This window comes from Budorcas taxicolor, chromosome 18, assembly GCF_023091745.1.
Source record: "Budorcas taxicolor isolate Tak-1 chromosome 18, Takin1.1, whole genome shotgun sequence".
Taxonomy (NCBI): Eukaryota; Metazoa; Chordata; class Mammalia; order Artiodactyla; family Bovidae; genus Budorcas; species Budorcas taxicolor.
The window spans coordinates 16,256,995-16,281,045 of NC_068927.1; the positions used below are offsets into that span (position 1 = coordinate 16,256,995).

The 24,051-nt window shown below is 57.8% G+C and overlaps 2 protein-coding genes and 1 non-coding gene across 3 annotated transcripts; all 3 read left to right on the top strand.

Annotated features, from left to right (window-relative positions):
* Positions 1–9: 9 nt before the first annotated feature.
* On the top strand, positions 10–3,023 carry RPL13 (ribosomal protein L13). Its single transcript, XM_052655539.1, has 6 exons — positions 10–28; positions 204–324; positions 459–600; positions 802–975; positions 2,266–2,322; positions 2,840–3,023. Exons 2-6 carry the CDS (start codon positions 221–223, stop codon positions 2,996–2,998), a joined length of 636 nt encoding a protein of 211 aa, XP_052511499.1. The 5' UTR covers positions 10–28; positions 204–220; the 3' UTR covers positions 2,999–3,023.
* On the top strand, positions 662–746 carry LOC128064213 (small nucleolar RNA MBII-202). Its single transcript, XR_008200933.1, has one exon. It is a non-coding gene; the product is annotated as a small nucleolar RNA MBII-202 (small nucleolar RNA).
* Positions 3,024–11,134: 8,111 nt separating the features above from the next.
* On the top strand, positions 11,135–22,605 carry CPNE7 (copine 7). The gene is made up of 15 exons (XM_052655579.1): positions 11,135–11,308; positions 13,181–13,363; positions 14,690–14,764; positions 14,963–15,037; positions 15,401–15,484; positions 15,924–16,013; positions 16,269–16,367; positions 16,634–16,720; positions 17,110–17,169; positions 17,745–17,878; positions 18,247–18,301; positions 18,713–18,764; positions 18,830–18,963; positions 21,748–21,984; positions 22,495–22,605. The coding sequence occupies exons 1-15, from the start codon at positions 11,135–11,137 to the stop codon at positions 22,603–22,605; spliced, it is 1,650 nt and encodes a 549-aa protein (XP_052511539.1).
* The last annotated feature ends 1,446 nt before the right edge of the window (positions 22,606–24,051 follow it).

The window sequence follows — 24,051 nt, forward strand, 5'->3', positions numbered from 1 at the left end:
CTTTCCCGGCCGTGAGCCCTCGGAGGAGGTGAGTATACAGGAGCTCGGTGCCATCGATGTTATCCGAGCCCATCTGGCTCCATCCGCCGTCACCGGGGTCCACCTGTCGCTAGCGGCGTCGGGCCTTGGCCCGTGCTCTGTGCGCTCGCCGACGGGACTCGGCGCCCGCACCTAACTCGCTCCCCGTCTTACCCGCTCCCCAGGCCTTCCGGCCGCAGCCATGGCGCCTAGCCGGAATGGCATGATCCTGAAGCCCCACTTCCACAAGGACTGGCAGCGGCGCGTGGCCACGTGGTTTAACCAGCCGGCTCGCAAGATCCGTAGGTGAGCGTCCGGGAGCGAGCGCGCCCGTCTCGTCCCGTCCCGTCCCGTCCCGTCCTGTCCCGTCCTGTCCTCCGCGCGCCCGGCCGGCTGCGGGAGGGCGGACAGTGATCCCCGCTCGGCTTCTCTCTGCGCAGACGCAAGGCCCGGCAGGCCAAGGCGCGCCGCATTGCCCCGCGCCCCGCGTCCGGTCCTCTCCGGCCGGTGGTGAGATGCCCGACGGTCAGGTACCACACGAAGGTTCGTGCCGGCAGGGGCTTCAGCCTGGAGGAGCTTAGGGTGAGTGTCGCCAGCCCGTGTCCTGAGACCCACTGGTGGTTCCTCGTGGCACACAGCCAAGTGATGACATTTCTCCGGAATCGCTGCACTGCCATGATGAAAGTGCATTTGAACCCTTTTCCATCTGACGGCTGGGCCCTCCTGGTGTAGGGGGTGGGGGGCAGGGAGTTTTCGGGGCTTTAGCTGTTTCTGTCGGGGCAGGTGGCCGGCATCCACAAGAAGGTGGCCCGGACCATTGGGATCTCGGTGGACCCGAGGCGGCGGAACAAGTGCACGGAGTCCCTGCAAGCCAACGTGCAGCGGCTCAAGGAGTACCGCTCCAAACTTATCCTGTTCCCCAGGAAGCCCTCGGCCCCCAAGAAGGGAGACAGCTCTGTGAGTACCCGGCTCCCACAGCGCCCAGCGGGGTGAGGGTGTGGAGATCTTACTGTGGGTCTAGCTGGGCTGCAAGGACAAAGCACCTGTCTGCAGCTTCCTATCTAAAGCAGGGTTGCAACGCATAGTAGAGAGAAGATAAATTATGTGGGAGAAGGCCTCTGAGGAGCCTCAAACTAATTGCCTGACGTGCCAGGATTCACTAAGGGCAGGACTTGGAGTCAGCTTTGTTAAAATTGAAAGTGTACTGCGTGTTAGTAATCTTTGCATGAGATCAGTTCAGTCACTCAGTCTTGTCGGATTCTTTGCGCACGCCAGGCCTCCCTGTCCATCACCAACTCCCGGAGTTCACTCAGACTCACATCCATCGAGTCAGTGATGCCATCTCATCCTCTGTCGTCCCCTTCTCCTCCTGACCCCAATCCCTCCCAGCATCAGAGTCTTTTCCAGTGAGTCAGCTCTTCTCATGAGGTGGCCACAGTACAGCTTTAGCATCATTCCTTCCAAAGAAATGCCAGGGCTGATCTCCTTTAGGATGGACTGGTTGGATCTCCTTGCAGTCCAAGGGGCTCTCAAGAGTCTTCTCCAACACCACAGTTCAAAAGCATCAATTCTTTGGCGCTCTGCCTTCTTCACAGTCCAACTCTCACATCCATACATGACCACAGGAAAAACCATAGCCTTGATTAGACGGAGCTTAGTTGGCAAAGTAATGTCTCTGCTTTTGAATATGCTATCTAGGTGGGTCATAACTTTTCTTCCAAGGAGTAAGGGTCTTTTAATTTCATGCCTGCAGTCACCATCTGCAGTGATTTTGGAGCCCCCCAAAATAAAGTCTAACACTGTTTCCCCATCTATTTCCCATGAAGTGATGGGACCGGATGCCATGATCTTTGTTTTCTGAATGTTGAGCTTTAAGCCAACTTTTTCACTCTCCTCTTTCACTTTCATCAAGAGGCTTTTTAGTTCCTCTTCACTTTCTGCCATAAGGGTGGTGTCATCTGCATATCTGAGGTTATTGATATTTCTCCCGGCAATCTGGATTCCACTTGTGTTTCTTCCAGTCCAGCGTTTCTCATGATGTACTCTGCATGAGATCAGCAGTGCCCATCTACATAGGTTGCTGGCAGTCATTCTCCCTGCATCCCTGGTTCAGGCATGGGTGACTCATCTGACCCTGCCCCCCTTCACTCGATCGGGCAGGAATCCACAGGCACTCAGGGGTGACAAGTTTGGGGCTCCTTGGGAAATGAGCTAAAGTCACCTGACTCCTTTATCGTTGACAAACAGGCTGAAGAGCTCAAACTGGCCACTCAGCTGACTGGACCTGTTATGCCCATACGGAACGTAAGTGGGCGTGTTGGGAGAATGGATCTGGGGTTGGTTTGGAGGGATTCTGTGTGGCAGCCGGGGCCCATGTTGAGATTTACTGGTTTGTGAAAGACCGACCTGCCCTGAGGAGAGTCAGCTGCATCCAAACAAATGGGCTCCTTGAAAGCTTAGTCGCCCTCACTTGTTACCCTCTATGTAGGGTCCTTTCCGCTCCTTGATGTTTGGGAAGCCCAGGCCAGAGGCAGCTCTCCATGCATGTTTGGTGATCCTATAGCCTGACCAGTAATTGACAAGGCCCTTGAGGCTCCTGGGAGTGGGAGGTGGGGTGGGCCTGAACCCCTGCACCCACCTTGTATCCAGGCCCCACCCACCCTTCACATGATTTGGGCACTAGGTTCTGAGTTTGAGGTTACTTTGAACCAAGGAGGCACTGTCCTAATCTCTTGGTGGCCTCCAGTTAGCTTTACGCTGGTGGGTGGATTCCCCCCCAAGGCCTCTCAGTTTGTTGACAGTTGGCTGGGCTCCCTTCTAGGTCTATAAGAAGGAGAAAGCCAGAGTCATCACAGAGGAGGAGAAGAACTTTAAGGCATTTGCCAGTCTCCGCATGGCCCGTGCCAACGCCCGGCTCTTCGGCATCCGGGCAAAAAGGGCCAAGGAAGCCGCAGAACAGGATGTTGAAAAGAAAAAATAAAGTGCTATTGGCAACTTACGATAAACCTGCAGTGTCCATGTGACCTTCGTTGTGTAAGGAGCCAGGGCCTCGGGGGGGGCCCTCCTTGAGGGAGACCTGGGGTGTGTCTGACCTTTGTCGCAACAGAGCTGTGAGGGAAGCAGCTTTGGTACCTGGGAGGCTTGTGCTTAGTGTTCTTGTTTGGACCCTCCAGCCCAGGAGGTGCTGTGTGTTCCTGTTACTATTAAAATATTATTTTCACATCTAAAGGTGACAGTTTATAAGGTGCTGATTTAACGTGTACACTCAGTATATTGAAAATTCACGACCCATCAAGAGACAGCTGCTGTGGAGGCCTGGGGATTGGAGCCTCATGATCCATCCATGAAAGAGGGCTTGTGGGGTGCTGTCTCTGGATGGCCCAAGCCATGGTTCCATTTGCTTTGTGTTGGGATCCTGGTGAGAAGTTGGGAAGCTCCCCCAGGTCAGGTGACTGCCTTCCTGTTGGAGCCCTGGCTACAGTACTCACAGAGTGGAAGGTGCAGAGGCCACCAGGGGTGCAGGGCCAGGGGCTTGCTATGGTTAGTGTCCACTTGGGCAGAACTGTGGGTTTTAGGGACAGATAACCATAGTGGGTGCACTGGTGACATTGCCCGTACCTGTAAGGGTTGCTCCAGTGATTATAAATTGTAGGAGGCTAGCATTGGTTTCGGAGAAGGCAGTGGCACCCCACTCCAGTACTCTTGCCTGGAAAATCCCATGGACGGAGGAGCCTGGTAGGCTACAGTCCATGGTGTAGCGAAGAGTCGGAGACGACTGAAGCGACTTAGCAGCAGCAGCAGCATTGGTTTGGTGGTGGTTTTAAAGTTTATTTTGTTTTTCCCTTGATTATTTTAAGTTACAGGCTATTTTAAAAGATTTGAAATTTATCCTAATTTCTAGTTGATTCAATTTGTTCTCAGAGAAACTATAGTCATTTTAGATTATTTAGGCTTTTGGTTTTTTTGTACCCTTTTAAGTTGTAAGTTGCTCAGTCATGTCCAACTCATGACCCCATGAGCTGTATCCCGCCAGGCTCCTCTGTCCATGGGATTCTCCGGGCAAGAATACCGGGATGGGTAGCCATTCCCTTCTCCAGGGGATCTTCCTGATCTAGGGTCTCCTTCTTTGCAGGCGGACTCTTTACTGCCTGAGCCACCAGGGATTTTTGAGCCAAAGAGCAGACTAAGGGACACCTATGCCAAAGAGCTGACGGTCCTTGTTTGTTTAGGTCTTACATAGGTAGTTGCACTTGCTATTGTTCTTGTGTGCTTTCAGGGTGTTAGGAAAAATAAGGTCTTTGTTTCATAAAAGATCCAGATGTAAAGAGGATCAGTGAGAAGCTATGACCTCTCTTCTCCAATCTCCACCTCAACCCACAGTGGTTTGTGCCCAGTTCTAGGAGTTTACCAGTGTCAGTATTCTTTTTTGCTGCCTCAGTAGCTTAGAACCAGAGCAGAGGACAAGGAGTGAGCTGACAAACACAGCCAGCCTGGCGTTGACCGTCCTGGGGACCGCAGAAGCTGATGACAAGCAGGTGCTGGGTGGAGAAGTTAGAAAGTGATAATGCAGGGAGTTTTCAGGATGGAGAACAGGCACTCAGGCGTTGGGCACGCACTGTGTCCCAGGAACACAGCAGTAACCAAAACAATCTTAGCTCCACAAAGTCTTAATGCAAAACTTTGTGGTGTTTTCTTTCTGAAAGTCCTTTGGCTGCCTCTCCAGTGTGTGGGCACATGTCAGCCTTGGGTTGCAGTGGTGATTGGCTACAGTCACCAAGGTACAGGAGGGCTGGTGAAGGGCCTGCTGCAGACCATTAAGGGGGCCACTGGCCTTCCAGATTGATTGTCCTGGGAAAGGCTCAGGGCTTTCTTGGGCGTCACCTGTGGGGCACTGGGAAGCTGTGTTAGACCTTGGTCTTGCCGCCCGCCAGCTCTGGTGCCTCAGCTGGGCTCCCCTCCTTTTCAAGTCCCAGTTGCAAGTGTATCAAACACAGTGTATGGTTAGTTACCGCCTCTTTGAAAATTTCACCAGGAAGGATGGTGCTTCCTGGGGAGGACAGGCAAAACTGGGTCACTGTTGAAAGGGACTGAGGGCAGAGGGGCTTGTGAGCACCATCCAGGCGGCTTCACCAAGAATATCTTCAAAGCCCTCACGTGAGTCAGGTACAAAACCAGGTCTTCGTCACCTGGAGGTGCCCACCCCGTGGACACTGCTGCTGCCTGTCTCCCTGGCCTATGCTGCCTTCATCGTTGGGACTGGAAGCACAAGGGTGTCCCCCTCCTGACATAGCCACTGGTTCACCGTCGTGTGTCTGTCCTGTCCGTTAAGTGTGGGCTGGATCCAGCAGCTTCTTAACAAGCAAAGAAGCACGCTGAGATTGGGTTAAAAGGTGCAGGGATCTCACTCACCCAGTGAAGCAGGTCACCATCCCAGAAGCATTAGTATCAGGTGCCCAGGGTAAGGCCTTCACAGAGGGGATTCTTGGTCAGGGGAGCCAAGAAGCAGGGCAGCTCATCCTGGACAATGTCATGTGTTCCAGCTGGCCCTGCGCAGGTTCGGAGGGGCTCAGACGGCCCAGCCAACCGTAGGCACTCCATGCCCTATGGTCCTCTGTGCCCTGGAGATACATGGGCCTGGAGGGTCAGGGGAGGCGAGAGAACTGGGTTCTGGGTAGGGAGTGGGGTCTGGGTAGTCTTACTGCTGTGTGACCTCACAAAGGCCATCCTCTCTGAGCCTTGGCAGTGACACTGAATGTTCAGACCTGTTTTGCAGAGTGGGCAGCAGACCCCTGGGGGGAGGGGTGGGGGCTGGGGGCTGATTGTGGGAAAGTACCAAAATGACAGATGTGTCTTTGGACGTATAATGGGAGGGGGAGTTCCCCCCTCACCCGCCCCCCACCCAGTGCTGCCTCTGGTGGAATGCCTGTGTCTCAGCACACTCAATTGTGGCTGCGTGTATGCTCATGTCTCTGTCTCCATTTGATGTGAGCATGTGTGTGGTGGGTGCAGGGGTGGGTGGGACAAAACATGTTTGCCATGTGTGATAATATGTGTTGCACATGTGTGTACATATATGTGGCATACTCTGCTCTGGGACAGCAGTGCTCTGGGCTCACCTGTCTCATTTTTAAAAGTGAAAGAATTCCCTGTGGTCCATTGGCTAAGACTCCACGTTCCCAATGCAAGGGGCTTGGGGTCCATCCCTGGTTAGGGAACTCTGCCACATGCTGCAACTACAGATCCCATGGGCCACAGTTAAGACTTGGTGCAGCCATTAATAAGTAAGAGAAATGCTGTAGAGTCAAAGCGATGGTTTTTCCAGTAGTCATGTATGGATGTGGGAGTTGGACCATAAAGAAGGCTGAGCGCCAAAGAGTCAGTGCTTTTAACTGTGGCGCTGGAGAAGACTTGAGAGTCCCTTGGACTTCAAGGAGATCAAACCTGTCAATCCTCAAGGAAATCAGTCCTGAATATTCATTGGAAGGGCTGATGCTGAAGCTCCAATACTTTGGCCACCTAATGCGAAGAGCTGACCCTGATGCTGGGAGAGCTTGAAGGCAGGAGAAGGGGAACAACAGAGGACAAGATGGTTAGATGGCATCACCAAGACAATGGACATGAGTGAGCAAGCTCCAGGAGATGGTGAAGGACAGGGAAGCCTGGCATGCTCCAGTCCGTGGGGTGGTAAAGAGTCGGACATGACTGAGCAATTGAACATCAGCAAGAGAAATGCCAAATCCTGTAGGAAAACAGTCCAGTTCTGACAGCAGGGTTCTGAGATAAAGTGACCTTTCTAGGTTAATCAAAGAAGCACCCAGCCCACGGGTGTAAGCTTTTGAAAGCCTTGTTAGCCCCACCACCTCCTATTCTTAAAACTTCAACAGTTTCAGTGTGCCTTCCAGAGCCTCTGGAACAAGCCCACTGGGCCCTGGGAAGGACAACATGGAGGGTATGGTGATGGCCTTGCCTGAGCAGTACGTCACTTGAACACAGCCTGGACCGCACACAGTCTGGTCATAGCTCTGCTCCCTCCTGAGGGGCTGAGCTTTCTGGTACTTGCTCAAGGCAACTCATCTGATGCTGAGGGGGTGAATTCCCAGAAGCTCAGAGCCAGTGCTGGGGGTGGAGCATGTTCAGCCAGGCTTCAAAGGGTGAGTAGGAGCTGGCCAGTGGGGGGGAGCCAGTGCAAGTAGGGCCCTGTGGCTTGAGAAGCAAATTGTCTAAAACAAGGATGCTTTATTGTTGCTCCAAAAATTGGTGATGTGGAAGCATTTAAAGAGAGAGATTGTTGTTCAGTTGCTAAGTCGTGTCCAACTCTTTGCGACCCCATGGACTGGAGCGCGCCAGGCTTCCCAGTCCTTCACTATCTCCTGGAGTTTGCGCAAACTCATGTCCATTGACTTGGTGATGCCATCCAACCATCTTGTCCTCTGTCACCCCCTTCTGCTGCCCTCAATCTTTCCTAGCATCAGAGTCTTTTCCAATGAGTCAGCTGTTTGCACCAGGTGGCCGAAGTATTGAAGCTTCGGCTTCAGCATGGGGTTAGTTAAATACATGAGGAAGGGTCACTTCTACCCCGGTGGCCCCCTCAGATCCCTACTCTGAGCACCCAGGGTGGGCAGGTAGGGAGATGCACGTGGTAGACCGTTTCCTAAAGGACCAGATGGTGAGCATTGCAGGCTTTCCAGGCCACAGAGTATCCCTCTGCTCTTGCAGGGCGAAGCCGGCTTCAGACCATCCGTGAACACACAGGATGGCCATGCTCCAGTATAACTCTAGTTGCAACCCAGTGGTTTCTAGACTTGCCTCAGGGGTTGCAGTGCCCCAGCCCCCTGCTTTTGGCCTCAGCTTATCGAGGTAGAGTGTCCCTTCAGGCTGCCAGAACAGAAACACCATAGACTGGGGACTGGGGGTGGGTTTGGGGGAGCTTATAAACACCAGATACAGCTCTGGAGGCTGACTCCAAGATCAGTCAAGGTGCCAGCAGATTTGGTGTCTGGTTCACACATGGCAGAAGGGTGAGGGAGTGCTCTAGGGTCCCCGTTACAAAGGCAGTGGGGCTCCACCCTTGTGACCTAAGCACCTCGCAAGACCCACCTCCTAATGCCACCACATTGGGGGTCAGGATTTCAACATACAAGTTTTGGGGTAACAGTCGATGGCATGAAAGATGGCGATATGATGTAAAGAAAAGCAATTAGTAAAAAACTGCACACAGGAACATTTATTGAGTACCTCTTTGAACGTCTTTGAACATTTATTGAGTACCTACTGTGTGCCAGGCACAGTGCTAGGCCCAGGAACTCAGCTGTCAGCTGGGGCAGAGAGTCCCCATGCCTGTGATCTGAGGAGCCACATGTAGGAAGGGCCCTAAGGGTGGGAAGCAGCTTGTAAAAACTAATACAAACAGATTTGCGTGGAAAAAAAAGCTGGAGGGATAAACATCAAAGTGTTAACAGTGTTTCTGCCTGGGTGCTAGAATTTCCATTTTTTTTAAATTGCTTATCTACATTTTTTAACTTTTCAACAAGGAACATGTGTTATTATTTCCTGTGCAGCAGTAACAACAGAATATCTGAAGGTGGGGATCTCACTTCCTGCGTCTGGCAGCCTGAGCTCTCGCCCCCCACACATTCCGGGCCCTCCCCTGTCCTGAGGCCTTTTTGGGCTGCTGGGTGAGGAGGGGCAGGTGGATTCTGCAGCCCAGTGGCCCCTCTTGGGCTCTGGAGAATCCCTCCATTAGTGCTTCATGGAGCTGCCCTGCCAGCCTTCTCTCCAGGTCAGCTCTGGAGCTGAGCCCAGGGTCACCCCACAAGGCAGGGAGGGGCCTGTTGCTGTGAGGCTCTGGCAGAGACCCCAGTTGTTTATTGCTAAGTCATTTTCGACTCTTTTGTAACCACATGGACTGTAGCCCACCAGGCTCTTCTGTGTCCATGGGATTTTCCAGGCAAGAATACTGGAGTGGGTTGCCATTTCCTTCTCCAGGGCATCTTCCCAACTCAGGGATTGAACCCATGTCTCCTGCTTGGTAGGTGAATTCTTTACCATTGAGCCGCCAAGGAAGCAGAGACCCCAGTGGGTCCATTAAAATCTCTGGACCTCAGAGTCTTGAATCCCCAAACCTGAATTCTCTTTTTCCTCTCCCCCGGGGGTGGCAATATGAAGTTACTGTGGTGCTGTGTGTGATGGTTAAGAGTTGAACTGTGGCTGGGTGTAAGCTCTATTCTCCTGTTGGTGGGCTGGGCGGCCCCTCCTCGTCTGTGAAATGGGGCTGCTTTGGGTTAGTAGCTACCACATCACAGTTAGCATGAACACATGCATTGGAAAGAGCTGTCCTCAGGGCTGGCAGGGGAAAGGTCCCAGGGAAGTTCCCAAGGCTGACCCTGAGCCTCTGGGCATGCCAAGGTGGGGCTGGGTGCCCATCTGAGCCTCCATCCTCCTGGGGTTTTGCATTCTTAATCCCATAAAACAGGCCAGAAGCCTTAGCCAGGGTGCAAGTGGAACTGGGGCCCCTGCAAGCCAGTGAGCCCCCATGAGCCCAAGAGCACAGCTGATGGGCTACAAACATGGACTCTGGGAAGCCAGGCCAAGAAAGATGCAGAAGCTGGAAGGCCCAGAGTGGCTCCAGGCTGGTAACTGTCTACAGAGAGAAGCTGGCCCTCTGAATGGCTGGTTTCTGAAGCCGTTGGGACCTGGGCCAGCTTCTAGGAGGGGGGACATGGAGGCTTGAGGCAGCAGAAGGAGGCACCAGATTGGCCTGCAAAGAATTCCCCTTTCTTGCAAATTGGGCACAAGGTCTTTGCCTTGCAGGCACCCCTGGGGTGTGAGCCTGTATTCCACCGCCAAGGATCCTGTCCTCTGCATCGCACCTCTGGAAAACCCTCCTTTGACTCTGGGGTGCAAACTTCCACTTTCCACCTCCGCCTGGGCAGCATCTTTGTCCTGTTGTTGGTGGGGCTTCCGACCCCAGGATCTTCTGGAGTCCTGGCAACCAAGGCTCAGCCTGAGCTCACAACAGCCCAGTGTGCCCGAGACCTGGTTTCTGTTCCCCTGGCCCTTGGGTCCCCTTTTACCTTAAACCCCCTTCCTGTCTCCCACCATGGCTTTTGGCCAGGTCTGTGCCCTATTTTTAGGCAGAAACTGGCAAAGAGAATGGACTGGGAGGTGGCTTCTGCCTCCACCAAAACCTCCTCTTCTGCACAGCTTCGCAGCAAGCACAGGGTGGTCCAAGGTGGGGGTGAAGCTCAGGACGAGAGGGGCCCCTCCCAAGGAGCCCAGGCCTGTTCTGATTCGAGTGCAGCAGACACATGTGGAAGGACCCCAGACCCTGACCCTCAGTGTAGACACCCCCAGGACAGCACGGGTTGTACTGGCTTCCCGACAACAGGCTCTGGGAAGGCAGACCCGTTCTTCCTGCGTCCAGTCCCAGCCCCAAGGCACCTGGCACACAGGAGGCGCCCACCACATGCTTGCTGACTGAAGTGATGCCTCACTAAATGCAGCAAGGCCTGGGGCTGGGGTCTGAGGGGTGGGGAGAGGTGTGGATTTGGTGCTGAACTGGGCCTCTGCTGGGCCCTGGCTTCCCAGGGGGGCAGCCTGCAGGGACATGGGGCCCATGCCTAGGCCAGCAGAGAGCCTCCTGACCTGAGCAGGTTTCCACACGCAGGGGGCCCCTTGGGGCTCTGGTCATTCTGGGAGGGCCCACCCAGTTTGGACCCAAAACCTCTCACCCTGGGGATTTGAACCCGTGGAAACCTGGGCATCCTCGAAGGGGGATGGGGATGGATGGGGATGGGGACGAAGGGCGGGCTAAGGCCACCGCTCAGCGCCCACTCCTCCCCCCAGGCTCCAGGGCCCCCTCTCGGCCCGGCCCCGCCTAGGCCCCGCCCCTCCACTGCCCCCTCCTCTGTCTCACCCTCTCTGACACCCCCTCCTGCAGTTCCCGTGCCGTGGCTGCTGCGGGAGCCACGTGTGCCCGCGCCGGGCTGGCGTGCCGGGAGAGAAGCGCGGCCACGCCTGGCCAGGCCATCATTTCCCCGCGCGGCCGCGGCGCCGACCGGCGGACAGCCGCCCCTCGGTGGGCCCAGGCGGGTCCCAGAGCGCGGGAGGTGGGAGCATGAGCGCGGGCTCAGAGCGCCGGGCGGCGGCGGCCCCCGGGGTGGTGCCGGCGCCCTGCGCCTCGAAGGTGGAACTGCGGCTGAGCTGCCGGCACCTGCTGGACCGCGACCCGCTCACCAAGTCCGACCCGAGCGTGGTGCTGCTGCTGCAATCGCAGGGCCAGTGGGTGCAGGTAGGGGCGCGGGTAGGCGGGGGGTGGGGGGCTGGAGCTGCGGACGCGGAAGCCGAGATGGATGTGCGAGGCTAGTGGGGTGCAGAGCAGGGTCACGGTGGGGTTACCTGGTCTAAAGATGGGTGCCCTGGAGCTGTGGGGTTGAAGTGTAGGGGCTGGGTTGGAGGCGGAACCACGAGAGGGGCTCCAGGTAAAGGGAGGGAGCCTTGCAGTGGAGGGTGCGACCCCGGGTCCGGGTGGCGGCTCCGGGGCCAAGTGAAACACCCAGGCTTGAGGGAGCCGGAGGGGCTCTCCTGGGGGCGCAGAGGAGAGTAGGGGACACAGGGCTTTGACCGAGGTCACGGGTCCACCTTGGGCCCGCGGGGCAGCCGGGAGCACCAGTCCTCCGCCGGGTCCGCATTCTCAGGGCGGAGACAGCGCACCGCGGGTCCCGTAGGAGGCTAGCCGAAGCCAGGACTCCATCTCCGAGACCGGGACGCCCCGCCCAGAGGGCTCCCAGCCTGGCGCCTGGCTCTCGAGTTTGGGAAGAGTCGAGTCGGTCCCGAGCGGCCGCGGGGTGGCCTGGCGAGCGCGGCGCGTGCGGCCGGGGTCGGGGCAGCAGCGGACGGTTCGCAAGCCTCGCGGACCTGGCTCTGGGCGCGTCCCGTCTCTCGGCGACGCGGGCTTCCCTCTGGTCCCGGGAGCGGCCGAGGCGCCTGCGCGGGGGCAGGCTTTTCACCCCAGACCTGCGCTCCCAGAGGGCGGGCCGCGGGACTGCTCAGACCGCTCTGCGCCCCACGGAGCGCTTTTTCCGCCACCATCTCACGTGAGACGCGTGGCCTCACTTCGAAAGGGCAAGAAATCGGGGGCGAATAGGTGAAGTCGGGCATTGAGCCCCCGGAGAGCTGGGGGGCCGGAACTCGGACCCGAGTGCGCCCCAGCCTCCAGCGCTCCCCCTGCGACGGGTCTGTCCGCGCACGCGCGTCCCTGGTCTCGGTGGCCGCATACAGCCCGGGCGGAGGTAGGGAGGTTAGGAGCACGTCGGGGGTACAGCCGCAGAGGGTCTCGTAGTCCTAGAGACGCGCAGCGCCAGCTCCCTGGACCGCACTGCTCCCTGGCTGTGACCTTGTGCTGTTTTTTGTCATCTCCGGACCACCAGCCTCCTGGCCTGAGAAACCCTCCAGTCATCGACTTCGGGGGCAAAGGATCAGCTTGAGGGGCCCAAGCCCCCATTAGCCTCCATTGCTTGGCCTCAGCGCTCCCTGCGGCATATGTCCCTTGAGGAAGCACATAAACACCCTCATCTGGGGTGTGGAAGTTTGTGGGACTCTGGAGCAGGGCAGGTTGCACTTTGATGGGTTGGGGCCCAAGTTGGAGGAGAGAACTGAACCAAGGGGTTATCTCTGCAATTCGCCCCCCTTCCCAACTCTGGAGTCTCCCTGCCTGTCCAGCAGGGTGCTGGCAAAAGATCTCTGCTTTAAGGTTTGCCCAGCCAGGTTCCAATCCAGCTCTGTCCCTTACTTGGGGTGCCCTTGGACACCCCTTCCTTTCTCTGCTTCCCCATCTGTGGTTTGGGGATGGAGGAGGCTGTGTGGGCACGAGACGAGAAGCTGTAGCTCGTGGGGGCCAGAGAACTGCGCCTTTATCTCAGGGAGGGAGGTGCCAGGGGTTCTGGGGAATGACACTCCCCAGGGGGCAACCGGAAGCCTCGAAGCAGCAGATGGGTCTTCCCACAGCACAACCTGGATGCAAGTCCTCCAGGACCACCAAAGGGCAGGTGGGCGGGACAGGGAACCCTGCGGGCTACAGCAGAGGCAGAGGATCTCCGGGCAGTGCCCCGGGAGAATCTTGTCCCCCTCCTCCAGGGGTCTGCTCACCCAGGGCCACTTGCAGGTGGACAGAACCGAGGTAGTCCGGAGCAGCCTGCACCCGGTCTTCTCCAAGGTCTTCACGCTTGACTACTACTTCGAGGAGGTGCAGAAGCTGCGCTTTGAGGTCTACGACACCCATGGGCCCAGCAGCCTGAGCTGCCAGGAGGATGACTTCCTGGGGGGCATGGAATGCACTTTAGGGCAGGTGGGTGCCCTGTCCCCATGCCCTCAGAGGAGGAGGGCAGCATGGGCACCTCAGCGGGTGCAGTGGTGGTCTGGGGACAGCAAGATTATGCACCAACTGTGTACCAGGTGTTCTGCCTGACTCCTAGCTCCTTCTCCTTAAAAAATATCTTTTAGTTAATTTAAAAAATGTAATTTGGAACTGGGTAATATAGTCATATGGATCTAAATTCAGAAAGTATAACAGGCATGCTCTGGGTGTCTCCCTCCTGCCCTGCCCCCAGATTTGTTACATCCTTTTGGAGAGAGGTAGTCTTATCAGAGTAAAGGGACATATAGTTTTTTCTCTATATATACACTTTTAAAAACACAAATGACATACACTGCTCTGCAGCTGTGTATGTCACTTCCATAACATAAGGGAGCCCTTCCCTTGCCTGTCTCCATGGCAGTGACTGGTCTGAGGGACCCTGCATCCTCCAGTAAAGTCATTCCTATTAGCTCTATGATTGTCAGTGAAACGAGGTCTTGCCTCCAGCCAAACTGCTCAGCGCAGGCTCTGGGCAGAACACTCCATGTGTCACACATTCGATTCTAGTGAGTACTCTGAGGGCTTTTTAATGAGGTGTAATTTACATACAGTAATATGTTAGACCTCTAGGGTTGGGATTGATGAGCTTTAGACAGTTGTATACACCTGACCACCACCCAGATCACACAGCATATCTTTGTCTTCCAGCAGGCCCCCCTGCTCCTCTCAACCCCCTCCCCCAATAGTTTTGCCTGTTCTAGAACATCATGTCCGTGAATCACACAGTATGTTCCCATTTGTGTCCGACTTCTTTTCCCCAACATGAAGGCCTTGTGACTCATCTCCATTGCTGCCTGGGGCAGAGACAGCTGGGTCGAGCCTCTGTCAGATAAGAGGACTGAGATTTCAGCAAGGTCCACCCAATGCTCGCCACCCACTTTCCTCACATGCAGGGACACACATGCACAGACATCAATGTGCAAACATGCATGCACCTATGGGTGCAGATCCATGGACACATGTATGGACACGTATGTCTGGATATACACGTAAACTCTGCATTATGGGAAGGCCGCCCAGTGCCACCAGGTCTGCAGGGCCGGCCAAAGGTTTGGACCCTGGCTTCAGATCCCAGTGGTGGCCCTTCAGTAAGTCCCAGACCTCTGCCTGGATCTCCACTTCCTCACCTGGGTGGTAGGTTGGGGAGCCAGGCCACTGAGGGTGACTGGGGTCACTGGGAAGGAGACGGGGAGACCCCGGGCGGGGTTAGAGCCCCCAGGAGCAGATACGGACCCTCCCTGACCCTCTGACTTGCAGATCGTGGCCCAGAAGAAGGTGACCCGGGCACTGTTGCTGAAGTTCGGCAGGAACGCGGGCAAGTCCACCATCACGGTGAGCCCCTGCCTTCCACCGGCCCCTCCCCTGCAGGCCCCGCCCCTTCATCACTGAGGCTGTGGGGGACGAAGCTCAGGCTGCCCAGTGTCTAGGCACCTCCCACAGACTGGGCTGCAGGGCAGAGAAGGGTTGGAGTGGGCCGGCTGAACCCCGAGGCCCTCGAGGGGTCAGGCCCCTCCTGCCCACTCCACCCAGGTGATAGCCGAGGACATCTCCGGGAACAACGGCTACGTGGAGCTCTCCTTCAGGGCCAGGAAGCTGGACGACAAGGTGAGGGGTGCTCCCCTGGAGCCTGGTTCTCCCTGATGTCAGGGGGTGTCCACGAGGAGACGACAGGTGGCCGCAGAGTGGGACACAGTCAAAGCCAGGGCAGCTGTGCTGCTGTCGGGGTCCTGTTGTGTCACTGCCCCGTTCATCCTCAGAGCTTCCTGTGACGACACTCAGGGGCTCAGGGAGGTCCCAGGGCAGACAGTGGAGAAACTGGTGGGAGCCAGTCTCTGGGCTGGAAGTGCTGGGGAGCTAGGGAAGCTGGAGCAGGATGCTCTTAGGGAGGGCTGGGCCCTCACACCAGCGGAGTGGCAGAGCCTGGCCCCCAACTCAGCTTGCCAAGCTCATCTTTTGCTCCTCTGCCAGGACCTCTTCAGCAAGTCAGACCCATTCCTGGAACTATACAGGATCAATGATGATCAGAGCGAGCAACTGGTGTACAGGACAGAGGTGAGGGGTCCCCACCCAGCACCCGAGGGTAGCGTGAAAGCACAGAGAGGGCAGCCCCTGACCCTTCCTGCACCTCCCTGCCCACCGTAGCTGTAGGAGTCTTGATCCTCAACACCGCCCGCCATCCCCCTTTGAACAGGGAGCAGCCAGGCGCGGGTGGACCTTGTGACGTAGGGTCAAGGATCTGCATTTGTTGTGACTACCTGCCCATGAAACAAGATCCCAGTGACAGCAGTGGGAAAGCGTTTCCTTTTGAGATAAATTAGAGTTAAAAAAAGGCTATGTAAGGAAAGGAGTCCAGGTGGTCCTGGAATGTGGAGGAAGCTACAAAGGAGGTTCTGGATGGAACGAGGTTCGGAGATGCAGCTCTGGGCTCGCAGGGTCCTGCCTGGAGCCTGAGGCTGGGCCCCCTGAGCCGCCCGCCCCTCCCGGCCCACAGGTGGTGAAGAACGACCTGAGCCCCACCTGGCAGCCTTTCAAGGTGTCTCTGAGCAGCCTGTGCAGCTGTGAGGAGTCGCGGCCTCTGAAAGTAGGTGGGGCTTTGTGCCTGGAGGATGGGGGTGTGGCTGGGAAGGGGGCGGGGCGAGTGGTTGAGTGGGGCCACCCCGTCAAACCACACCCTGCTGGAGATGAGTGGGGCGGGGGTGGGGGGCGGGGGTGGAGGTGGGGGGGAGGTACTGGAGAGGAGTGGTGCGGAGGGGGCGGCCTACCTGCAGGGCCATGGAGACGCCCAGGCCTGGGACCCCAGAGGGGCAGGCGGGCTGAGGAGTCCTGGGCTCCCCAGGGCCTCGTTTGGGATTACGACTCCCGCGGAAAGCACGACTTCATTGGAGAATTCTCCACCACCTTCGAGGAGATGCAGAAAGCCTTCGGGGAGGACCAGGTGAGCCGGCCTGTCCCCCAGAATGCTCTGGGGCGCTGGCCCTGGGCTGAGTTCCCCAAAAGTGCTTGTGATGGCTTTAGAGAGGCTAGAGATGATGACAGAGCATGACAGCCACGCTCACCAGGTGGTCAGAGTAGGGATCACAGGCCTGTGTTGGACAGACAGACGCCAATGGGCAGGGCTTCAAGGCCTCCCTGGCCCCTTAGGGTGGGGTGTTGGGCGCTGGCACTCTGGGGTGGGGGTCTCTGCCTGTCCCTGTCCCCCAGGCCCAGTGGGACTGTGTGAACTCCAAGTATAAGCAGAAGAAGCGAAATTACAAGAATTCTGGGGTGGTCATCCTGGCAGACCTGAAGGTGAGCCTCAGCCTAGGCTGCAGACCCTCCCCCGCCCACCCACGGTGCGGGGTTGGGGGGTAGTCCTGCTTCCGCCTGAGCTCTGCGGAGAGCAAGCTCAGCAGTGGCAGGCGACTCCCTGGAATCTCCCCCATTGTCAGATGGATTCAAGGGCTCTTGTGCCCCTAATGCATGGAGGTGGGTTAGGAAATGGAAGGGAGGGGGAAACGAGAGAATAGATGATGGGGGGAAATGGGCATGCAGACAGCCTGAGGGCCTGAGAGGCAGGGACTGAGGCTGCCAGGCTCCTGCCTGCCCCAGCTGCCCTGGGGGAGGGCAGGTCCCAGCAGCCCCAGAGGCCCTGCCCTGAAGCCCTGGCCTGAGTCTCCCCGGGGTGGGGGCCCTGGAAGCTCTACAGGGTGTACTCGTTCCTGGACTACGTCATGGGCGGCTGCCAGATCCACTTCACGGTGAGTCCGCACCCCCCGCCTGTGGGCTGCATCCCAGAGGATGGGGGGGTTGGCTCCTGGCCCCACTCAGAGCCCGTTTGACACCCTGGGTGGATGTGTGCAGAAAAGGCCCCTCTGCAGGGTTTGCACACCCCTTCCTTGTGACCCCTCCGAGCTTCTTCAAGTGACAGCTGGAAAGGCCTGAGGGTAGTGACTGGGCGGGGGGACACACGGGGACCCCATCTCAGGCCTTACTCCTCCCAGGCCCTGCCCAGCCCCTCCCTCCACCCTTGACTGCAGGAGGAGGTGCTGAGGGTCCACTGTGACAGCTCCGGCTCCTTGGGGTCCCTGGCTGGTATTGCCACAGAGGCGCTGGCTATGCCTGGGGACCCAGGAGCTTTGGGGTTGGCCTGTCCCTTCTCCTGTGACCCAGCCAGCACAGCGTCAGACCCTTGGGCTTACAGCCCCCGGGTTTTCTCACATCCCTGGGCAAGCGGCTTCCCCAGGCTTCGGTGTCCTTAGCGGTCAGATGGGGTGCAGCTGCCACCCAGGCCAGGAAGGAGGGCTCCAGGCTCATGACGCCGTGGCCTCTGCAGGTGGCCATTGACTTCACGGCCTCCAATGGGGACCCCAGGAACAGCTGCTCCCTGCACTACATCAACCCCTTCCAGCCCAACGAGTATCTGCAGGCCCTGGTGGCCGTGGGAGAGATCTGCCAGGACTACGACAGGTGCGCCGGCCTCCCATGCCTCCTGGGCTCTGCAGAAGTCATGGGTCAGCGCCTCAGGGCCTGAGAAGGGAGATGGGGCGGCCCCCCACAGGGGTCCGAGTCCTTCTCGCAGACACAGAGCAGTAAACTGAGGCTGTAGAGGGGTAGGGTTCTCGAGGCCTAGGGAGTGATGGGGCCAAGGTCCCTGCATCCAGTCAACACCACCCCTGCCTGCCTGCGAGCCTGGTGGCCGCCTCATGGGTCTGGGCCTTAGTTTCCCCTGTGTGGTTCGGGGCACCTGGTCTCCTGGCTCTGTTGGTGTCTCCCCGAAGCCCCCGTTCCCTCAGTGAGATCGAGGGCCCTGGGTGATGAGGCGGCCTCTCTTCCAGCGACAAGAGGCTCTCTGCTTTGGGGTTTGGAGCCCGGATCCCTCCCAAGTACGAGGTAGGAGAAAGTCCGGGTCCCAGGACCCCAGGGGAAGCAGTGCCATGTGACAGGCGGTGGGGCGGGGGGGGGGGGGGGGACCTGCCTTTCACCTCCCAGCACTAGTGTTCTCAGTCAGCCCTGTGGCCCTGTGAGGAGAAGGGGGACATTCGCCTGGAATTTTCCGTTTAGAAAGGGTGTTTGACTGGCTTGAGCAGAAAGTTTGGGGGTTGGGGAATTATTGGCTAATACATCTCAGAAGCTCCGGGTCCCACTGGAGCCAGGGTTGGCCTTCTGCCCTCTGTCCCCAGTGACCCCCTTCCACAAAGGATGTGTCACATGGTGGCCCCAGGGGCTCCAAACCTACCTCTCTCAGTAGTTGGGGTGGGGGATGCTAGGAGGTGGACCCGCTGACCGGTCCCTTCTGCCCAGGTGTCCCATGACTTTGCCATCAATTTCAACCCCGAAGACGATGAGTGCGAAGGTAGGAGCGTGAATGGCCCGTGGTGGGGGTGCGCTGGGGCCGTGCTCACACCCCGCCCCCCACAGGGATCCAGGGTGTGGTGGAGGCCTACCAGAACTGCCTGCCCAGGGTCCAGCTCTACGGCCCCACCAACGTGGCGCCCATCATCTCCAAGGTGGCCCGCACAGCCGCGGCCGAGGAACGCACCCGTGAGGCCTCTGTAGGTGCCCAGTACCAGGGGGGGTGTGTGAGGAAGGGCTGGCCTCTGGGGAAGAGGGAAGGGTCAGGTCGGGCGGGGCCGGTGGGCGGGGCCGGGAGGCCGAGGGAGGGAAGAGGGGCGGGAAGCAGGAATGCCGGGTGTCTGGACCAAGTAAGGCCGGCGTGGACTCGCCTCGAGGGCCCCAGAGCCAGTGAGTTGAGCGCTGCTCTCTGCCCAGGAGATTCTCGCCCTGGAGGCTGATCTGCTGTCTGTGGTTCTATTATACATGTATTGTTATTTTGTTTGCATGGTCTTTTTTTTTTTGGCTGCACTGTGTTAGCTTGTGGGAATTTAGTTCCCCTACCAGGGATTGAACCCAGGCCCGGGGAAGTGAAAGTGCCCAGTCCTGATTCACTGGACTGCCGGGGAAATCCTTCTTCTTAATTCGCACAAGTGGTGAGACGCTAAAGGCTGCCTCCTGCATTAGGGTTCTGTAGACCTGCCTGAGGCACACCAATGACTCAGTTGGCTTCTTTTAATATTTTATTCTGAAAACAAAAAAAACAGAATAGTCAACTTTATGGAAGAATAACCCAACGCCTTTGGCCCATCCCTTCCCTGGACTCACTGGTCAGCAACTTCTGCCCTGTTACCTCCTCCTACTTCTCTTCCTCCCCTGCCCCCGTCTACACACGGGTCCTTTCTTCCCTTTGAATCTCTTGAGAGCAGGCTGCTGGCCTCCTGAACCCCACTTCCCCCGCCAAGTTCTTGGTGTTGATCTGCTCACAAGATCCTGTACAGTACAGCTTTGCAGTCTCACATCGAAGGCGACCCCCTCCTCTTGTCTCACCCCAGCCTCCATCTGTCCCCATGTGTCCATGTTCCTCACCGTCCCAGGACCTGTCCTTCCCATGTTCTGGTCTCCTGATCTATTTTTTCCCCTTTGTTTTTCTGTGCCCCGCAGCATGTGGGATCTTAGTTCCCTGACCAGGGACTGAACCTGCGCACCCTGCAGTGGAAGTCAACTGCACCCCCAGGGAAGTCCCTGTGGTGGGACTAGGCTGTTGCTCTCAGCCTTGCTCCATCCTTGGGACTTGCCATCGCCCAGTCCCTGGTGGTCCCTGGTCCCGTGCCCTGAGTGGGGGTGGCTCTCCCAGGCACACAGCCCCCAAAGGCAGGGTCACAGTGTCACCTCCCACCCCTTCTTTCCTCAGATCCAGGCGTTCTCTTCTACAGTCACTGCACAAGTATCAGTTTCAGGTGGTTTAATTTAGATCCAATACTTTATATAATATGCTCCAATTTCATTAATTGCCAAAAAACCAATAATTTTGTCACAATATTATTTTTGGTGTAGAATCCAGCCTGGAGTTAAGGATTACATTCAGCTTTCATGTTCTTGTATTGTTTTAAAGCAAGTTTTAGACACATAATTTTATCTGTAAATATCAGTATAAACCTCTGAAAGAGGTACAGTAGGCTCCCATTATCACACCTAAAGACAACGTCAGTTCCCGAGCATTAAGTGTCCAGCCATCCCATCCACACCATGGTGGATTTTCCAGGAGGCACAGGGTTAAGATAAGGGGCTGGGCCTGACAGTGGGTGTGGCCATCCTGCTGGGGACCCCTGCCTTCTCCTGTGGGGTCCTCTTGACACCCCCTTGTTAAAGAGATCAGCATGTGCCTACAGTAGGGCCCCCGGCTGGAGTCTGCTGACCATGCCCTTGTGGTGGCCTTCGTGTCCGTCTGATTCCTCTGGGAGGGGTTAAATTCTAGGGGCCTCAGGTCTGCCTCTGTCCTTGCTGGGGCTCAGACCCTTCGTCTTAGCTGCGCGAGGTGGATGTGGGTGGAGGCTGGGCGGCATCTGGGACCCCCTTCCCTGAGCCTCTTCTTGAACTTTGCCCTCACCTGCCTTCCTGTCCTGCGGAGAAACCCTGTCCTTTCTGGCTGACGCCTACCGGGGCCCCGACTGCAGTGGTCCCCGGGTTCAGGTGACACTTCCGTCGCAGGTGGTGATGGTGTGGTGTTTGCACTGCTGGCAGACCCAGGGCTGTGAGGTCTCAGTGGGGTGCCGCCCCTACTCTGGGGGTGGGAGGAGGCTGTGTGGGGCTCAGGGCTGGGCCAGGCACTGTGGGAATCCACCAGCCCTGGACAGGAGACTGCCCATCCCCCTGGTTTGGGGGCTCAGAGGGGGTCCCTGGGAGAGGGTGCCCACTCGGCCAGAGCTGGGCAGGCTAGGGGATAGTCTGGCTGGCCTTCCAGCGTTGGTGCTCCAGGGTGATTTTTGCAGCTCTTCTGTGTTTTCTCTCACCCAGATTTTTAGTAATGATTGCTGAGTGGTTTTGTTTTTTTTTCACTCTGGAAATGGACCTTTATTTGAAACAAGCCCCAGTCTGTCATGCACAGACACACTGGGCACCTGGCCAGGCTGGGCCAGAGTGTGTTGTTTGAAATCTCAGCGTCTCTTCAGGGTGTGGGAGCCCCTCCCCGCCCAGGGCTGATGATCCCTTCTCTGGCCTCAGACCTGGGTCAATCCTGGCTCCCCTAGCCTCACTGTCCCCACCTGTAAGGTGTGGCTGTATCCACCTCCGGGTTAGAGGGAGCACGTGGTCACAGCTCACTGTGATTCCATGTGTGTGTGTGCACCTGTGTACATGTGGTACGCTTCTGCGAATACGTTTTTAGAAAAGCTTGGCAACCGTGGTCACCCCCAGGCGGTCTGGTTGGTGGACTTGGGGTTCGACTGGGGGAGGTACAGCGGCCCTGCAGGGTCCCCACAGCCCCTCCTCCCCTGTGCCCCCAGCAATACTACATTCTGCTGATTCTGACGGATGGTGTGGTGACCGACATGGCGGACACACGTGAGGCCATCGTGCGCGCCTCCCACCTGCCCATGTCCATCATCATTGTCGGGGTGGGCAACGCCGACTTCACCGACATGCAGGTGCTAGACGGCGACGACGGTGTCCTGCGCTCCCCACGCGGCGAGCCCGCCCTCCGCGACATCGTGCAATTTGTGCCCTTTCGGGAGCTCAAGAGCGTGAGTGCCCGGCGGGTCCCTTGACAGCATTGTGGAGGTGACAGGCGCTGAGCCCCTGCTCCATCCTGAGCAGTTTCAGCCCCTAGAAACCTTTGCACTATGAGAAGCGTCACACGGATGCCCCAGAGGGCAGGGTGCCCCTTAGGCAGCCACCTCCCTGGCTTTCAAGCCTCTGTGACACAGTAGGAACTCTGTGTCACGTGGACACACACTCGCAGCGTCACGGGAGGACCTGGGCATGGAGGGACCTCAGCCCCTCTGCCCCGTGCCCAGAGCAGGGTCACACCCACCCAGACAGCTGTCTGTGCCCTCAGAGTGACAGCAAGGGTGGACTGCCCAGCCACTGTGGTCTCAACCTTAACACAGGCTCACCTGCTTGCCCACTTGGTGAATTCCTGGTTGTGGTCCCTGGAGCCGGGGGCTCTAGGGAGGGGGGCTGGATGTGAGTAGGTGCAGAAGAGGGGCTAGGGGATGGGAAGCTGGCTGGAGGCACCTTCTCCCCACACCCAGGCGTCCCCCGCGGCATTGGCCAAGAGTGTGCTGGCCGAGGTGCCCAGGCAGCTGGTGGAATACTACAGCCACAAGGAGCTGCCTCCAAGAGACCTCGGCGCCCACGCCTGAGAAGCCAGCTTGGCTCTGCTCTCTGAGGACCCATGGGGCGGCCAGGACTGTGTCCACCATCTGCCTCCAGCATCCTTCACCCAACTCCCCAGGGGCCTCCCATCCTGCAGCCCAGGCCCACCCTCGGCTCCTGTGACCCTGATGCCTGGTGGGCTGAAGGGTGAAGAGGTCCCATGGGCACGCCTAACCCTGCCCCAGCCTGGTGGGTGGGGAGGGGCCTGGGAGACAACTCCTTTGCTTCTGATCTTCACTGGGGAGAGTCAGCAGACAGTGCCCTGTCTCTGAGAAAACCCCGGTCCCCCAGACACCTGTCCCTGCAGCCAGATTCCTCCTGGTCCCAGCTGCATCCGCCCTTGTCTCTCTGTCTGTGGGGTCTGCGGGGGTGGGGGAGGGGACTTAGACAGAATAAAGTGTCTTGTCCTTGCCGTGGCTTTGTCCCTTCACTGCTCCCCCCACCGCAGCAGAGGACTGCACCCCACTGGAGGGGTGGGGCCTGGTGTTTCTGTGCCCTGGAGCCCCGCACTAGAATAGGGAGCTTCTCGGCAGGTTCCCCAGGTCCTTCCTGGACTGAACCAAGGGCCCTCCTGGGAATGAAAGGGCGCAGGGGGCAGTGCTCCACTCTGGGAAGGGCCAGTCGGTGCAACAGCCACCCCAAGCCAAGAGCCTCCCCTGTTCCCTGCCTGAAGTCTTTACCAGCCGGGCTCAGGTGGAGAGGGCTCCAAGCCCTGGGCTTTATGAGGACCTACTGGGCGCTGCGTGCTTTATGCTTCTGTCAGGGAAGGGGGCACCACTTGCAGTACCTCCCAGCTCTGTGGGTATGGGTTTCTGGTTGAGATTTCCCCCTAAATTATCTTGTTTGGGAAAAACAGACTGTTCCGACCCTGAATGCAGGCCCACCCACCCCTGCCTCTATCCATCCGTCCATCCATCCACTCTGGGGGCCTATTTTTAGCTCCTGATTCATCTTCTGTTCAGCGGGGATAATGGGCATCGCCATGGTAACCTGGCTACCGCTGAATTCTGGAAGGGCTGATTTTGGTCTCTTCGAGGGTGAGAGGACACCAGAGATGCAGCCCCCCCCCCCCCCATCTGGGAGGCAGCAGGAATGCAGGCTGGGGGACACTGTGGCCCTAAGGAGGGAGGGCCAGTGTCAGCAGAACCCAGCCACTCAGTCTCGTATGACTGGGCTGCCCTTTCAGGAGCAGAAAGCCTCAGACAGTTCCTGGGCACTGCTCAGGGGCAAAGCCAGCAGGAGGAGCTGGTCAGCTGAGATCCCTGGGGAGGCAGAAGCCAAGAAAAATGGGGGAATGGGGGTCCATGCACAGCAGTGGCGGCAGTGATGGCCCATGGGGGGAGCTGCAGCCTCAATGGGCTGTAGCCTCTTTCAGAGCACGTGTGGCAGGGAGGGGCCAAGGTTCAAGGTCCCAGCCTCTCCCTTCCGCCCTG

Coding starts and splice junctions, on each gene's coding strand:
- CPNE7 (XM_052655579.1), top strand. CDS start 11,135: ATGAGCGCGGGCTCAGAGCGCCGGGCGGCGGCGGCCCCCGGGGTGGTG. Junction 14,765..14,962: donor CGGGCAAGTCCACCATCACG/GTGAGCCCCTGC, acceptor CACTCCACCCAG/GTGATAGCCGAGGACATCTC. Junction 16,721..17,109: donor TCATCCTGGCAGACCTGAAG/GTGAGCCTCAGC, acceptor GGGCCCTGGAAG/CTCTACAGGGTGTACTCGTT.
- RPL13 (XM_052655539.1), top strand. CDS start 221: ATGGCGCCTAGCCGGAATGGCATGATCCTGAAGCCCCACTTCCACAAG. Junction 976..2,265: donor CCAAGAAGGGAGACAGCTCT/GTGAGTACCCGG, acceptor GTTGACAAACAG/GCTGAAGAGCTCAAACTGGC. Junction 2,323..2,839: donor CTGTTATGCCCATACGGAAC/GTAAGTGGGCGT, acceptor GCTCCCTTCTAG/GTCTATAAGAAGGAGAAAGC.